Source organism: Myotis daubentonii, chromosome 18 (genome assembly GCF_963259705.1).
Source record: "Myotis daubentonii chromosome 18, mMyoDau2.1, whole genome shotgun sequence".
Classification (NCBI taxonomy): domain Eukaryota; kingdom Metazoa; phylum Chordata; class Mammalia; order Chiroptera; family Vespertilionidae; genus Myotis; species Myotis daubentonii.
The window spans coordinates 17524543-17542183 of record NC_081857.1 but is presented as its reverse complement, the minus strand read 5'-3'; the positions used below and the strand labels follow the sequence as shown (position 1 = coordinate 17542183).

General features: G+C 33.6%; 1 protein-coding gene across 5 annotated transcripts in view; it reads right to left on the bottom strand.

Annotated features, from left to right (window-relative positions):
• TPR (translocated promoter region, nuclear basket protein) overlaps nt 1-17641 on the bottom strand; it is a 69673-nt gene that overhangs the window by 30936 nt on the left and 21096 nt on the right. For 4 of the 5 annotated variants that reach the window (XM_059675480.1, XM_059675475.1, XM_059675479.1 and 1 more), the window contains exons 19-34: nt 17238-17400; nt 14846-14980; nt 14209-14349; nt 12902-13067; nt 11687-11853; nt 10534-10686; nt 10024-10140; nt 8526-8729; nt 8236-8420; nt 7685-7832; nt 5662-5799; nt 5433-5564; nt 4599-4729; nt 2977-3187; nt 1365-1508; nt 808-1006 (exon numbers count right to left, since the gene is read on the bottom strand). In XM_059675480.1, the coding sequence (XP_059531463.1) occupies nt 808-1006; nt 1365-1508; nt 2977-3187; nt 4599-4729; nt 5433-5564; nt 5662-5799; nt 7685-7832; nt 8236-8420; nt 8526-8729; nt 10024-10140; nt 10534-10686; nt 11687-11853; nt 12902-13067; nt 14209-14349; nt 14846-14980; nt 17238-17400 (2534 nt within the window). The remainder of the gene's footprint in view (nt 1-807; nt 1007-1364; nt 1509-2976; nt 3188-4598; nt 4730-5432; nt 5565-5661; nt 5800-7684; nt 7833-8235; nt 8421-8525; nt 8730-10023; nt 10141-10533; nt 10687-11686; nt 11854-12901; nt 13068-14208; nt 14350-14845; nt 14981-17237; nt 17401-17641) is intronic. The other variant, XM_059675478.1, reaches the window with a different exon arrangement.

Sequence of the window (17641 nt, the reverse complement as noted above, 5' to 3'; positions counted from 1 at the left end):
TAATATTTCAATGTGGCCTAACCGGTTTGGCTCAGTGGATAGAGCGTCAGCCTGCGGACTGAAAGGTTCCAGGTTCGATTCCAGTCAAGGGCATGTACCTTGGTTGCGGGCACATCCCCAACAGGAGGTGTGCAGGAGGCAGCTGATCAATGTTTCTCTCTCATTGATGTTTCTAACTCTCTATCTCCCTTCCTCTCTGTAAAAAAATCAGTAAGATATTAAAAAAAATTTTCAATGTGTTAAAAGTACAATTATAAATTGCAAAACTTTCATTTCATATAACCTATCGTATATGCTAAAAAATAATTAACTATTTTTTTATCTTATTTGTTGCTGGGACACTATCTTAGAGATTAAAAAAATTGCTCATAATAAAACCTAACTAATTTGGCATTTTATTTACCTACTAAGCAGTCTGGCAAGCAAGGCACAGAAAGACCCCGTCTATTGCAACTTAGGGCTCCTCCTTAACTTGAGATGATATTTTGACATGGTATTTTCCCTGAAGAGCTATACTAGAGGGGTCCTCAGTGAAGTGAGGTACAGAAAAATCCCTGGGCTGGTAAGATCCAATGCTGTCTAGGAGTTTACAGAGGGCCTTAGGACAATACAGTGGCCCCAAAGGATCTCCATCAAAAGGTCATAACAGTTACACACTAAAGCAGAAAGATAGCAAGTACTCCCTATCTATTCATTACCAGTTAACAAGAAAGACTTTCTATATTAAGGACATCCTCATCACTTAAAAATTAAGATTGCTCTTATCTTGTGTTTAACTAAAGAAACCTAATATATATAGTAATTTACCAGCTAAATGTGCAATCTTTGATTTTGCTGCTACAATAGCTTTTCTTGTCTTTTCTTCTTTTTCAGTTATCTGCTGCCGGAGCTGCTCTTCCTGTGTGGTTCTATCTTGAAGATCCTGATGAAGTCGTGCAAGTTCGGATTGAAGCTGCCCAGTCTGTTCCTGGAGATTTCTTGCTTCTGTCTCTTTTTCAGATAATGTCTTTTAAAAGAAAACCAAGTATTTACTTGGTAAAGCAATCAAATCAATATAAACTGTATGGACTATAGACTTAAAATGTAAAACATTATTTTACTTTAGGTTAAATGGAAGTATAAATATAAAATGCTGGTCAAACCAAGTAAGTGAACACTTAAAGATAATTTGATACTACTTTCATACATGAGTTATTCAAAGTAAAAAGGATAAAATACACATCCATATGATGAGAAAGTGTCAGTGTTTAAGATATATTTCTTTCTAAAATTCCTTTTATGACTGAATAATATTGCATTGTTTCTTTAGGTATTCAACAAGGAAAAAATTGGGACGCGCACCTTCCACTATTTCACACTCATACCTTCTGCAGATTCTCTACTTGACTCTCAAGTGATTTTGACTTTGTTTCAGCTTGGTTAAGTGTTTCTTTGAGCTCCTGCATTTCCTGGATTGAGACATGCTGTTCCTGATGGTCTCCAGAAGACTGAGCTGAGGACTCCATTATCTAATATAATATAGTAAACAGTCATAATATACTCCAGTCCCACATTTATATTCAGTAATCCCACTTTGCAAGTTTATCTAAGAAAACTAATTATGCCAAGAAATTTAAGCGTATTCATAAATGAATTTTCAATAGAACTTTAGTGTCTAGGGGGATAGGGGAGGCTAGGGGACTGTCTAGGGTGGGGGGATAAAATGGATACATATGTAATACCCTTTGTAATACTTTAAGCAATAAAAAAAAAAAAAAAAAAAAAGAACTTTAGTGTCCAAAAGTAAATTATTAATTAAATAGTTTAGGGTTTTCCATAAAACTGAGTATTAACCAGCAAATCAGGACAATGATGCATTAACATAAAATTATTTGGAATGACAAATTTCTCACAAGTGTATTTACAGTTAACACTGAGCGGTAAGAATTTTGGATTTTTTCCTTTATGTATTTTCTAATCTAACATATGTGAAATATGTCATTAAGTCAGTATACAGTTCTTGATCTTTGGGAATTAAAAACAAAATGCAGATTCAAAATATAACAAGGATTTAAAAATTATTTTAGATAGGTGGTTAATATTGACTACTTATTTAAGACTAGAAAACAGCCACCACTGACTGGTGTGGCTCAGTTGGTTGGAGCATCGTCCCACACAAGGAAAGGTTGCAGGTTTGATTTCTGGCCAGGGCACATACCCAGGTTGTTGGTTCCATCCCAGCCAGGGTGCAAATGTGGGTATAGGAGGAGACCGATTGATGTTTCTCTCTCATCAATGTTTTCCTCTTTCTCTCTCTCCTCTCCCCTCCTCTCTCTCTAAAATCAATAAAAACATATCCTCAGGTGAGGATAAAAAAAAAGTTATTTTAATATGTAAATAAAACTACAACAGAGCCTAATTATAAAGAACTATCATTTTTTGATATACATGATTTTAGTCAGCAATGAGTTTTGAGAACATACTTTGGAAAAGGGACAATATTTGAAATAGGAAAATTGATCTAAAATACCTCATTTATTAAAATTTCTTTATGAATTTATAGTGCATTCTGGGACATATTAAAGAACTAATTTTAAATAACAGTATCATAAATTAGCTTATATGAAAATTTAGGACCTAAAAACCAATAATCAAAATTATGAATAAGATTTTTATATGTAATCCTGATATATATCAAAACTGTATGTCAAGAAATATTTTATTGCCGAAACCGGTTTGGCTCAGTGGATAGAGCGTCGGCCTGTGGACTGAAAGGTCCCAGGTACGATTCCGGTCAAGCGGGCACATCCCCAGTGGGAGATGTGCAGGAGGCAGCTAATCAATGTTTCTCTCTCATCGATGTTTCTAACTCTATCTCTCTCCCTTCCTCTCTGTAAAAAACCAATAAAATATATTAAAAAAATATTTTATGTATTATACATATATATACATACGTGTGAACATATGCATATAATAAAAAAAATCACTTCAAAATACCTTATCCTGTTGTGCTTTGAGTTCTTCATATTGAGTCTTGTATCTACGTCCAATTTTCTTGACCTGAGTAATAGTTTTGACCTTTTCTTGGATATCAATTATTTTGGCATCTAAGTCCTTCTGGATACTTTCTTTTTCAGTTCTTATTTTATTTAAATCTTCCTTTAAACTCTGGATTAAGTTCTGATTGTTAGTCAAAGATGCATTTGATCTAAAAAAAATAATTAAAGACTAAATATATGAGACTCGTTTTAAAATCCTTTAATTTTACACTTTTTGTTTGTATTGCTTTAGTAATACAAACAAAAATTTTCATTTAAAATCTTTTAAAAACTCTACACATACTTCAAAAGATATTTCATTTATAATCTGTGATCCTTTATAAAGATCTTATTTGCTTATTAGATAGGCATACATTCCCATGTTAAAATGAGAAAAACTGAGTTGTAAGTGGTCAAGTAACATGCACAATTTCACATCGTAATTAAGTGTTGGAACGCAGATTATAATCCACATTTGCCTGATAGCAAAATTGATTCCCACTTGATCGGGTGTTGAGTAAATGTTAAGTTTTGTAGACCACATACATACAGTCTTTGTCACCTGTTCTTCCTTTCAAAAAATGCTTTAAAATGTAAAAATCATCCTTAGCTCATAGGCCATACCAAACAGGTCTGTGGGTTAAAGTTTGCCAAGCCCTGTACTTTAGCATAAACTTAACTTAAATCAGATGACCCTGAATTAAGAGCATGGGTTTAACAACTATTAACTCTGCAAATGTAGATACCTTTCTGAATTTTTAGCTTTCTCATTTTTAAAATTAATATTATTGAAGAAATACAATGCTGGACTACTGTTATAAAACAAGTAAAAAATACATGTGACAAAAATTTGTAAGCTACCCAGCATTATATAGATAGAGATTATGACATGGACAACTGACATTAAATCCTTTAAAATGTAAACCAGAAACATTAATTTTAATATTCAACTTATCATTAAAAGGACAATATAAATTCATTTTAAAATTTTATGTAAATACTTCTTTAAAATCTTTCCAAAATAGGTACATAAATATATTCTAACCAAAGAAAAAATAAAAACCTATTTATAAGTTATTTTGGCTTAGAAAATAAATCACATTTAGCTTTAGACTCATAACTGTGTAGTTTTTTTAAAAGTCATAAAATATAGAGAAATATTTCATATATGAAGGCATAAAGTAAATCACTGCTTGCTTGGCTCCTTAAAATAATAAAGGGAAAGTAAAGGCTCTATGGCGAACCTTTTGAGCTCGGTGTGTCAGCATTTTGAAAAACCATAACTTAACTCTGGTGCCGTTTCACATACAGAAATTTTTTGATCTTTGCAACCATAGTAAAACAAAGACTTATATTTTTGATATTTATTTTATATATTTAAATGCCATTTAACAAAGAAAAATCAACCAAAAAAATGAGTTCGTGTGTCATCTCTGACATGCGTGTCATAGGTTCGACATCACTGCTCTAGTACTTTCCATTCTTTTTAAATCAGGAAGCACTTGGGGAGCCTTATAAAGAGCAGAAATAGACTTCTTTGAGTTCATGTATTATATACAATTTAAGGCTTCTTCCTTATACCTTGCAATCTCAGCTTTAAGTCTCCCAATTTCTTCAGTTAACTGTTGAATGCGCTTAGTGTGAACTTCCTTTTCAGAAAGGAGCTTCCGATACTCTTCTGTATCTGGATCTTTCTGTTGATTTATTAGATGCTAAAATGGCAAAAATGCATAACATAGCTATATAGGTTTTATCAAACCAATGTGCTATATAACAGAATACTTAATTATGTTTACATTAGGTGTCTTGCATACACAATAATAAATCACCAAACTGCAAGATAATGAAGATCAAAGCTTTAGCTGGTTTAGCTAAAACGTCTAGCCAAAATAGAAAGGGAAATGTATTTTCATAGTTGCAAATGAAAATTTCAGAATAGTTACAATGGAACCAAATAAAGAAAAAAATCTACAAGCTTTTAACATTAAACACTTTTTTCATTAAAGTGACATTTATAAGGAAAAAAATGCTTCTAATGCATTATAATCTAGGAAAAAATCAAATATAACTAATTAAATAGGACAGAAGGTAGCACAATTTAATAGAAGTATATGTAGACTTGGGTAGATGATCCTCCTTTCTTGACTTTTCAGATTACTTGTGTGATTAAGAAAAATGAAGATTAAATGGGCTCTTAAATTCTACAGTCCTATTCAGATGTTGGTTACCATTCTAGAACATTTTCTAGGTACCAGATGATGGGTGAACTGCTGCTTTACACATGTAGCATATTCAACTTTCACTATTAAATACAGTAACTTTTGCTAGTTCTTCAAATAATTTATCCCCTTAAATTTTACCCTATTTAATAAAAACAACGTTTCCATGTGTTGGAATAGGTTTAATTGCATTTACCTGGTTACGTGCTTTCCAACGTTTGACATCTTCTTCTAATAATTTCTTCTCTGCTTGCAACATACCACTTTTCTCACTTAGCTCAGCATTTGCTTCTTGTAAGGGTAAAATATCTAACTCCAGTTTCCTCACCTGAAAATAATGCCAATTTATTTTTTAACACCTGACGTAAAAATTCATAATTTAATAAAAACAACATGCCTCCACTACTGATTAGTAAGTTACAAACCTTTGCTTGCATCTGCTGTAAATCCTGCTCTAGCCTCTCCTTTTCTTCTCTTAGCATCTTATTGGTCTCCATAACTACGTTCATTGTTTCAGTTTTCTTCATCAGTTCTTCATGTTGGGCCATTGTTTTTGCAGTTACCTAAAGATTTCAAAGACATGTATACACCAGCATCTAACAATAGGTAAAGATCTACCTTTTCTTACCAGTTCTAATCTTCCCTACAAAAAGTGAGAATTATGTCGTTTTAAAACTAAAATTTTTGAAAGTTTTACATGTTTATTTTTCTCTGATGCCTGCTTACTACAAAGACAAGAAACAAATGCAAGAAAGCACAAAGATGTAAGTAAAGAGATACAACAAACCCCACCAACAAATAATCCATTTTACCCTTAGGTAAAAACAGTAATCCAGATCTCTCTCTTTCTATATATATTTTTTTTCTTGGTATACAAAATCTGTAATAAAAGCATAATATGCAAATCGACCAAACGGCTGAGACCATCTGGATGTCCTTCCAGATGAAGCTGGGGCTAGCCCAGGGATTGAGGCAGCCCCCTGCGGTTGGGAGGGAGGGATCGAGGCAGTGGTCTGCAGTTGCGAAGGCCTACTCTTGCATGGATTTCCTACATCGGGCCTCTAGTTTATTAAGTTTTAAAATAATGTTATTTTGGTCCTTTCCCTCTGCCCTTTGCTCAGAAATTTTTTCATTTCATTCAGTTGTTTCATCACTTTGGTTTTGAGCACTTTTACTAAGTATTTACTGAACTGTAAAGAATTTTTATCCTGTTTTCATTGGGTGTAATTATCCATCTTTTACATGTGTTACCTTATTCCCTAACCATTTTTAAAGCTATGGATCATGGTTGCCATGCTACAGTGTTCATAGTGGGTATATATTCTATTACTTTTGATATAATGTTTTACTTCTTCACTTTCTTCCTACTGTATGTAAGGATTGGTTTTTCCCCTCTGAAGTTGTTTGTGGGCCGGACATTTTCTAGTATTGTTTGCATTTCTATAGACCAAAGGAACAGCAGAGGAAGCAGCAGCAGAGGAGACAATATGCAATCTTTTTTAGAAACACTGATTCTGCCACTTTCCTCCAAGTGTTAACTCTACTGAATCAGAAGGTCTGTTTATTATTTCTATGATGGGATCTATGTGAATTTGGACTATTTTCTCAACATGATGTAATTCTGGAACTTTGATTTCTGTGTGAAAACATAAATCCATAAATCTATTCACTTTCCCATGTCAATGGTTTCTCTCTAGCAGTCATTCCAACTACCTATCAGTTAACAGATGATAAATGATTCCAGGCCTTAATTCCCTTCCTTCCAGATGTGCGGTTATATATTAATACAGCAGTCACCCACCTTTTGGATCTCAGTGACCACCAGTGGTTCATGGACCACTGGTTGGCGCCTGCTGTATTAATGCATCTCCTCACAATAAGGTCATGCAATAAGTTTTTGGGTGTTAGTGAGGGTTAAGGAGTCTAGCTTGTGTTGTGACCATCCATTTACTATATGCAGCATCTTCTTTTCCTTTCTTTGTTTGATAATTATTACTATTGTTTTGCTCCTTTGCTGAGCAAAAACTATTCTGTAGCAGTTTCAATCCATGTCATCCTAGAATAACTGTACAAATGCATATATAACTAAAATTAAGGTAACTGAAATTTAAGCACTTATTATGCACCAGACATGATTCTCAATGATTCATGTGCATCAACTCACTTAATCCTCATCATTATTATCATCCCATTATTTAAATAAGGAAATTTAAGAGTAAGGATGTTAAACAGTGTACTCAAGGCACACATCTAATGACATAAAGCTAGAATTTGAAACCAGACAGTCTGGTTAACACTAGTGTCTTGCCACTATACTGTATCACTGTCTAATAATGTTTAATAAATTGAGTTTAAGAGAAACATGCATTTCAAATTAAATTTTTTTGCAATCAGAAACCAAAATGACATTGATTTAACAACTGCTTTCTTAAAACGTGGGATACATACCTGGACTTTCTCCCTTTCAGCATTTAGACTATCCTGGAGTTCCTGCAGCTCTCTCTCTAAAAGTTCAACCCTTTGTCGATAACGCAGACTCTCAACCTGAGCCACCTCAAATCTCGTTTCAGCGATTTCTTTCTCTCGTCGTATAAATCTACAAGAATATATAAGATTTTATTTGAATAAAAAAATGACAGCAAAATTTTAAAACTTGGGTAATTTTAATATGACCCAAGGTCCATTCACTTTAATAACTATTTTTACATAATGATTTCATTAATAAGTAATGATATTTATTATAGATAGTGGCTTTGTATATCTTTGAAATGATTTGAAAAGCATTTAGTTTTTCAAAGAACCCACTCAAATTCTTACTATTAAATTCAACTTAAAGCCATTTATTTAAATTAGCATGTCAAGTAACCTCTATGTGAGTGGCAGTGGGTTTGTTGGCCAAGAGACGGTATGAGCTTTATATCACTTCTCTAATTTATATATTTGTATTACATTTCATAGTTGACCACAGAAATAAAGCATTAAAAATATTTTTGGTTTACCTGAGAATTTCTAAAATTTGTTCTTGAGATTTTCCTTCTTCACTAAAAGATACATTCAGTGGACCTTGTACACCTTCCTTCATAGAGGCAACAACCTTGTCACTTAATTTTTCAATCTGATCATGAAGTAATCTGTTTTGTTTCTCTAGATCTTCACAGCGAGATACACGCTTGGAAACTTCATCCTGTAAGCCAAGACTCTGTCATTATAGCAGATTTTCCCACGCATGTTAAAAAGAAAAACCCACTTTCAATCCTTCTGGACATTCTATTATGATGTACAATAATACCTTTAACACTCTCTCTCTTTCCTCCCAAGATGCTTTACACTCCAACAACTGTGATTCTGCTTTCTGGGTTGTTTCTTCCAAATGCTGACGAACTGAGGCCATTTTGGAAACTTGTTCCTTGGCAGCTTGTAGAGCTTCGACATCAGCAGCATGGAGCATCAGTTCTCTCTCATACTTATTCTGAGCTTCTACAGCTATTTTAGCCTGTAAGAAATTATTCCACCATTGACACAAAAGATTAAATTGCCAAAGCTGGTTAGTACAAAAGAAAAGATGCACACTGCACTATTTAAAATAATAAAAGTGGAGACGATATAAATGCACCAAAATGGAATAATTAAAAGTTATACTCTTATCCATTTAATGAAATATTAAAGAACTGGTACAAATGAAAATTATGAGGACTATGTAGCAATTTGGAACAAATTTTATAAAGTAAAAGCTAAATATAACTCACTTATGTAAAATACATGCACACACACAAAAAAACTTACAGTGATCAAAAAGAAATTAAAAATTAATTTGAAAACTGAATTATAGATACATTCCCTGAATTTAACTTCCAATGTTACTGTTTGGCATTAAGCCAAGGACAATTCATTTTTGTCTAATTTACCTTTGAAGCATTTTCTCGTGTTGCATTGTTTAAAGTAATTGAAAAACACATACATGCTATGTACATGGAAGCAATAAAGAATAGTAACCAAATAGTTACTAATGTACCAATGAACTTAAAAATGAGAACATTAGTAATATTCTTGCAGATATTCATTTCCCATTCTACTGTTTTAATAATCCCCATTACACTGAATTGTTTTATCAATTTTTGTTCATAAAAAAATAATAAAAAGCTTCACCACATATGCATGCGTATACATATACTTAAAGCAAATAATGTGATTTTGTATTTTTTAATCTTTATAAAGAGTGGTGTGTGCCCTCACTGGTCTCAGATCATTGGGCTTTGTCTCGTGAACCAAAAGGTTGCTGGCTCAATCTCCAGTGGGGGAGGTATCAATTTTCTGCTCTTACATTGATTTTCCTCTTTCTCCCTCCCTTTCTTCCTCCTCTCTCTCTAAAAATTAATAAAAATAATCTTTAAAAAGTGGTGTACAAAAATCTGTAACCTCAATAATATATTAAAATGTTTTGCTGAAAAAAGTATCTCTAACCATCTTGTCTATAATACACAGTTATAATCAGAACTAGTGGACTGCAATAATAAAAAAAAACAAGAAAGAAATGAGAGCAAGTACACATTTAATCTCCTACTCTTATCTTTAATTTTTCCCATTTACCAAGAGTGTTTTGTTAATAATTATTGCTCTACATTTAGACTCCATCTATCCTTTTCAACTGTTCTTAGTCCAAGTTCCACAAAAGTAGAAATAACCTTATATTTTTGTAAGGCTCACCAATTCCCAAAATGCATTAATACAGCCCAAGAACTGTTCTCTAGGATCAAAGCTCACTTATCAATACCGAGAGCAACACTTACTTGTTCCTGACAGTCACGTCTGGCTTGCTGTTCATTACTCAAAGCTGTGCTGGCTCTCTGAAGAGCTTCTTGTACTTCATTCTGAACAGTATTGAGTGTTTTCTTTAACTCAGATAACTAAATTAAAAGAAGATTAAAACCAGAGTCAACTGCAAACTTACTTTTAAAATAGTAAAGACTTTTAAAAGCCCAATTAGCAAAAGGGACTTTTTACAAAATTTATAGCCTGATATAATGTACATGTTGAAGCTCCATATTCCATCCTTATTAAGACTTGCAAAGATCAGTTCTCAGGCAGAGGCTTCTAAAAAGCAGCACTGATACTTACTACTATAGTCTAAAATATTCAAAGAAAACAAACATATATACAGAGCAAAGTAAAACATAAAACTAAAATTGTTGGGTATGTGTTCAATCAGTATCTGTTGAGATGATCCAAACTATAACAAAGGAGCTTTTTAAGAATTCAAATACACACAAAAAGATTAATATGGTAATAACCTCATTTACCTGTTGTTCCATGCTCTCTATGGCTTTTCTCTTATCATCCTGAAGTTCCTGTTTTTCCTTCTCCACTTCCATCAACTTCTTTTCCAACTGTGTCTGAAATTCAGCTGATTCTTTTAAGCGAACTTCAATATTCTTACGCACTTCTTCTGTCACCTTCACCATCATGCAAACAGTAGGAAACAAATATCAGACACATTTAAAATTCAACATTACTTTTTCCAAATCTAAACTAAATTTGAAAAGTACTAGAATTATTGTTTGTCATTTTTTTTTAAACAAAAAAATCTATCAAATGCTGATTAAAGAGTTCAGAAACATTTAAAACTCTAAGCATAATTTATTTACCTCTCAACTTGGATATTTTTGGCCATTTTTCTCTTTTGAAGTGAAATTTCCAATTCTCATTACTCCCTCAATCCTCATATCCACTTGCCAAATCTGTCCTTTCTACTACTAAAAGAATTCCCCCTTGCATATACTCTGATTTCCATGACGCAAACACAGAAAGATCTTTTAAAACTTGGCCCTAGAACATTGCTATAGTCTCCAAAACAAATTTTGTATCCTTCAATCTACCACATTAATCTTTCTAATTAAAGCAAATTATTGCTGTTAAATATTGGGGGGAGGGGAAAGAGCAATTTTACAAAATATGACATTCAAAACATTTCACATTTGGTTCTCTGACTACACTTACAATTTGATTCCTCAGTGTTTAACTTCACAAATTCAATACACTAGTTGTTAAACTGTCATCATCTGAAGCCTTTTTATCTTGGCTGAGGGTTCCTGCTACAAAATAACTTTCTTTGACTACCCAAATGGTACTTTCAAGGCTGTGCACAAATGCCATGTGTTTTGTGAAGCCATACTTGTTCAGGAGATAAATACTTACTTACCTCCCACTCACATCAACATCTGATCTTTAACCTTTCCTAAAGCGATTATACCCTCCCATGTTTTACAAATTCCGTGGGTTATTTTTATCTCACTTATTAAAATCAAGCACTTTTAAGAGGTAAAAGTGTAAGGATGTCAGTTCAACTCACTCTTAACACACAGTGCCTAACACACAGCAGGCTCCTATTTAAAAAAGAAATTAAAAAGGAAAAAAAAGTGCGTGCATTCAAATTAAATTCAAAATTGTACATACCTGTTTTTCCTTATTAAGAGAGTCTTCTAAACTAGTAACCATTGCTCGATACTGTTCCACGTTACTAGCACTTGTTTTGAGTCTCTCCTTCAAGTCATTCACTTGCTCTTCTGTCTGCCTCAGTTGACTCAGAAGATCATCCACATCTTCTCTGTTGCTAGCCTGACCTAAAAGATTTAACAGCTTTCTTAAAGTTAACATTTTAAATGATATAAGAAATAACTGTTATCAAAGAGTTTGTGAAATTAGAATTAAGGCTCAAATGTAGAAAAACCTAACTACCTACGAATTGTATTTCAAACAATGCTGAATAGCAAAATAAAAACGGCTATTTTGTCAGTATGTTAATGCTTTAAAAAAAATAAAATGTTTGAACTCTGCTGTTACAAACATTAAGGAAAGGATATTTAAGAGAAAAATACAAAATATTTCCACTTAACTGAAGAGCTACTTGAAGGAATTACCTGATTATCAATTGATTATTTAAACACTGCTAGTGTAAAACACCAAATCTTAAATCATTTAGTCAAATTTTCATTCTAAAATCCTTGGAAATAGAAAAAAATGCAGAGTGAACTTTTTTTATCAAATGGTATCAATAAGAGAGGACTATTAGATGATCATATGTACACTATTACATATTAAATATTTATATACAAACACACATACATATACACACATATACACACACGTATACAATTATGTTCTTTATTTCTTTTCTCGTTAGAAATAAAACCATATAGAAAAACAATTATCTGAATATAAAGGCTTTGCATTTGAAATGTATTTCAAAAGAGAAGCAAAATCTAACAAAACAAATCTTTACTTGAGATTATAAGCAAAAATTAGGAATACTGCTCTGGAAAGACTAAACAAATCAATTATTTCTGTAAATGACCCTTACAGTTACAGATTTAACAAGTAACTACATCTCAAAAAAAAAAAAAAAGAATTTAAAATTCAAATTATCAGCCCTCAAAAGAATATTTTTAAAATGTCAATAAATGGTTTCGACAATTAAAAAACTAAGAGCATACCTTGGTCAGATGCCTGCAGATCTATTCTGAACCTTCCAAGTCTGCAAATCTATTAATTTAGATATAAAACTAAGGTGTTTTTCTTTTGCTAGTATCCACAAAGAAAAGGCTATTTATTGACAGATGTTACAATTGTTTCTTAAGAAATACTTTATTATCAGTATAATTATTTAGTTACCTTTACCAGTTCTCTGTGAGGACTGAGAAGCAAGCTGGACTTCCATATTACTGAGATGCTGTTTCAATGTAGCACTTTCCTTCTGAGCATTTTTTAATAGTTCTTTTGTACTAAGATGAAGATTTATCTCAGTATCCAGCTGCCTCTTTGTATCTAAAAGTTGAACCTGTAAGGAAAAAATACATTAACCCTACAAACACTGTTTTTAGGTTCTAAAATAACTAGTGGTTCAAATTTTGTACAGAACTTTAAAACTCTGGCCAAGGTAAGCAACAGAAACCAGATTTACCTTCCCATTTGAAACAAACCCCCTCCCAAAAAAGAAACAAAAACAGACACAACATATAAAACAATTTCACAATTGTGGGTTGACAGGACACAAGAAAGGCTAGCTAGCTCTACAATTTCCCTAGTTTACTGATTTAAGTGTCCAGGCTATGGTACAGTGTAAGGAAATGAGGCAGAGGCCAGCAGACTCCCTGAATTGAGAACACAGAGCTGAGAGTACAAGAAGGCTAAATTAGCTCAAATTCGTAAGACAGACTATTAGAAGAGAACTACACAGATAAGAATACCCTGGAGATTTGCAGAGGATCCCTCTTGAATATTCAGTGAAACATGCATGCGAAATTATCCCAGGCAGCAAAAAGAATCATCCAGACAGACACCAGACAGAGTGCCTTATGCCACAGAGTCAGGAATAATGCTTTTTCCCAGTAGCCAGACTAAAAAAACTCATAATCCATTGAGCAGTACTCAGGAAGGTCTAACCTCAGTAATGTGGAATAATTTGTACTAGACTAAGTAGTGCGTTGGGCCTAATAATCATAAAAAGCAACACTCGAGAACAAAGCTCAAGATTTACAGGAATACAAAAATATCCAGCACTCAAGAGGGTATAATTCATAATGAATGGCACCTAATAAAAATTGTTAGGTGCCCTGACTGGTTTGGCTCAGTGGATAGAGCATCGGCCTGAGGACTGAAGGGTCCCGGGTTCGATTCCAGTCAAGGGCATGTACCTTGGTTGCGGGCGCATCCCCAGTAGGGGGTGCGCAGGAGGCAGCTGATCGATGTTTCTCTCTCATGGATGTTTCTAGCTCTCTATCCCTCTCCCTTCCTCTCTGTAAAAAATCAATAAAATATATTTAAAAAAAAATTGTTAGGCATATAAAGAGGCAAGAAAAACTTGAGTTTGTAAGAAGTCTTGTTAAAACCATGCTTCAACATGAGATGGCAATGTGTCCACACACCAGCTTGATTGCTGAACATAAATCCACAGAAATTTAGAATCCTGATAGACTCACATCTAGATTTCTAGTAAGCATATGCCTTTGTTCCACCTCATTTTCCAACTTCTTTTTTAGATGAGATATCTCATGTTCCAGTTTTTCTATCTGGTTACTAAGCCTTTGTTTGGTTTCTGTTTCAGATCGTTCTAGTATTCCCTAAGGCAAAGAAAAAATTTTTTGTTACACTTTTCAAAAAGCCAAAAAAGCAAAAGTATTACAAATTAAAGGATATAGGGGATTACAGGATTACAACCCATTTCTACATGAAGTTAGGATCTATGACATTTACCAAGTTATTTTGACATTTTACATATTAAAACACCTACTTAATAGGGGAAAAAAGGAAACATTATAATAGTAATTCAGATTCATTTACGTTTTAAAGCAAAAAATAAAACCAAACATTTAAATTTTGTAAAGTACATAGAACTCTGTAAATGCAGACCTGCATACCAAAACTGCCAATTGCCTGAATTTCAGATCTTTCATGTTTTACTTAGAATAGTGACACATTTTAATAAACCTCAAAATTCAACGATCATCATAATACATGATAAAAATGGGTACATTTTCTAATTATGAAAACTGAGAAGATACAATGTGAAAACTAACTTTAAAATTGTTTTCTCTATGTGCCTTTTTGTTTGGTTACCTGAATTGTTTGCAGATTAGTTAGCAGTAAGTTTTGTCCTCTTTGTTCAGCTAACAAAGACTCTCTTTGCTGAGACAGACGAACTTCTGACAATTTAAGCATTTCCTTTTCTTTTTTCAAATTTTCTGCTCTTACCTTGAGGAAAATACAAATGAAAAAATTGTTGGAAAACAATGTGTCAAATGTAATATAGTAATACAATTAAAAAATTAAAGTGATCCTTCATTAATACATATTCTTAATGCTAATTGAGTCTATACCTTTCCATTATATAAAAAAATAACTTATTTTCACATTTTGAAATATGAAGCAAAAATAGCAGTGACCACCAACAGATCAAAGGAAAAAGTCTTGTGATTACCATAAATTCATATAGTTCTTTGCCCTAACAAATCAGACCTTAATACAAAAATAAAATAAAATAAATTCCAGAGTAAAAGAACAACTGCAAAATTATGCTAGTCTACTTGCGTTACGTTATGCAAGTTTTAGAAGGTAGTGTGATTACTATCCGTTTGAGAGTGCTGACTTAAACTTTTTTCCCCATGACAAGTACACTCTGAATCTCAGGGGATTTTGGAGGGTGATTTGAAGATCAATACCCTCAAAGTATTCATATTTACATAAGTCATAAACTATCAATCATAAAACTAACTCCACCAGTCTGAAAAAGTGCATTCCCCACAAAGGTATGGGAGCAAGATAAAAATAAAACAATATAGCCAACAGATTCAGAAAACTGTGGTTTAAGTCCCAACCAACTCATATCATATGACTGCCCCAAAATAGGCAAATTACTTAGCTTTTCAATCTATTTCTCAACAAGTAAAGTGGGAGACAACTTTACCTACTTCATAAGTAGTGATCAAAAGTTGAGAGCATGAGTCCTAGCTGGGCTGCTCGGTAGTTAAAGCATAGGCCTGCACACCAACGGTCACGGGTTAGATTCCCCAGTCCAAGTTGGGGCACATGTGGGAGGCAACCAATCCATGTTTCTGCTTCTCTCCCCGCCACTCTCACTAACGATCAATGGAAAAAGTATCCTCAGGTGAGGATTAGCAAAACAAAACAAGTTGAGAAGACTTCATAAAAAAGCAAAACCCTTATTACATAAGAATTAGTCATCAAATAATTCAGTTGATAGACATTTATATTCATGTTGAAATTCAGAAATATAATACAATGCTAATGTAATTTTATACTTTTTTAGAAATGAGCAAGAATGGATAAAATACTCATTTGTCTTTGTTGTAGCTACAGTGATTTACAAATTTTGAAATCGATGACTTGTAAGAAAAATCTCAGTACAAAAAACAAATTTCTTTCCCCTATATTAGCCGTGGTCGGCAAACTGCGGCTCGGGAGCCACATGTGGCTTTTTGGCCCCTTGAGTGTGGCTTTTCCACAAAATACTATGTGCAGGCGCACGTACAGTGCAATTCAAATTTCGTGGCCCATGCGCAGAAGTCGGTTTTCAGCCTGGGCGAGTCTATTTTGAAGAAGTATTGTTGATATTTGGCTCTGTTGAGTAATGAGTTTGCCGACCACTGCCCTATAGAAGCACCCAACTGATGAACAACTAGATACAGTTGACATTTCAAAAACTAGGCAATTAGGGGCACCAACTAGCTACACAGATGAAAATCCACGAGTAATTTAAGTTGGCCCTCCACTTACCACAGTGGTTCCCAACCTTGGCTGCACATTAGAATCACCTCCGAATCTTTTTAAAATCCTGGTTTCTGGGCCTCATCCTCCGGAAATTCTGTTTCTTTGTTAGTAATGTTGTGGCCCCACCCCATAACAAAGAAACAGAATTTCCGGAGAACGAAGCCCAGAAATCAGGATTTTGAAAAGATTCCCAGGTGATTCTAATGTGCAGCCAAGGTTGAGAACCACTCACCTACAGATTCCCAGTCTTGGATTCTAACTATTATTATTTTTTTTAATTTTATTTTCATTGATTTCAGGAGGAAGGGCAAGGGAGAGATAGAAACATCAATGATGAATCATTAATCGGTTGCCTCCTGCACACCCTCTACTGGGATCGAGCCCATAACCTGGGCATGTGCCCTTGGCCAGAATTGTACTTGGTACTCTTCAGTCCGCAGGCCAATGCTCTATCCACTGAGCCAAAACAGCTAGGGCGGTCCTAACTATTATGGACCCTTTAACAAACATGGTTTGAATTGCACAAGTTTACTTATACTGGGCCCACATATATGCAGATTTATGGATAAGTGGACCTGTGCAGTTCAAACCTTGATCAAGGACTTGTAATACACAAACTTCTCCAATATCTATGTCATACCAACCAGTAAAATAAAACAGCTAAAAAACAAATTTCAAATGCAATTCATAATGCAAATCATATGAGAAAAATTGCTCTCACTTCTGCAACAGCTAGCTTTTCATTTGATCCTCTCAAATCTTGCGTCATTGTGTTGATGATCTGTTCCTGCTTTTGAGTTGTTGCAGTGAGTTTCTGATTTCGCTCATGCAGGGATGTTATTTCTCGGCGATATCCTTCAACATTATCTTGTAACATCTCATAACTTTTATGAAAGAAAAATAATTCATTAAGACGTAAGTCATAAACTATCAACCATAAAACTAACTCCACCAGTCTGAAAAAGTGCAGTCCCCACACTGTAATACACTGAAATACTACGGCCTAGCTTAATTCCTTAAAGAACTTCACATTAGCTTAATTTTAAATAAGTATACATAAAAGTGGCTTTGTAAAAATGTAACACCTTCATACTTTTTTCTAAACTCTAAAATTAGCAGTTAAAT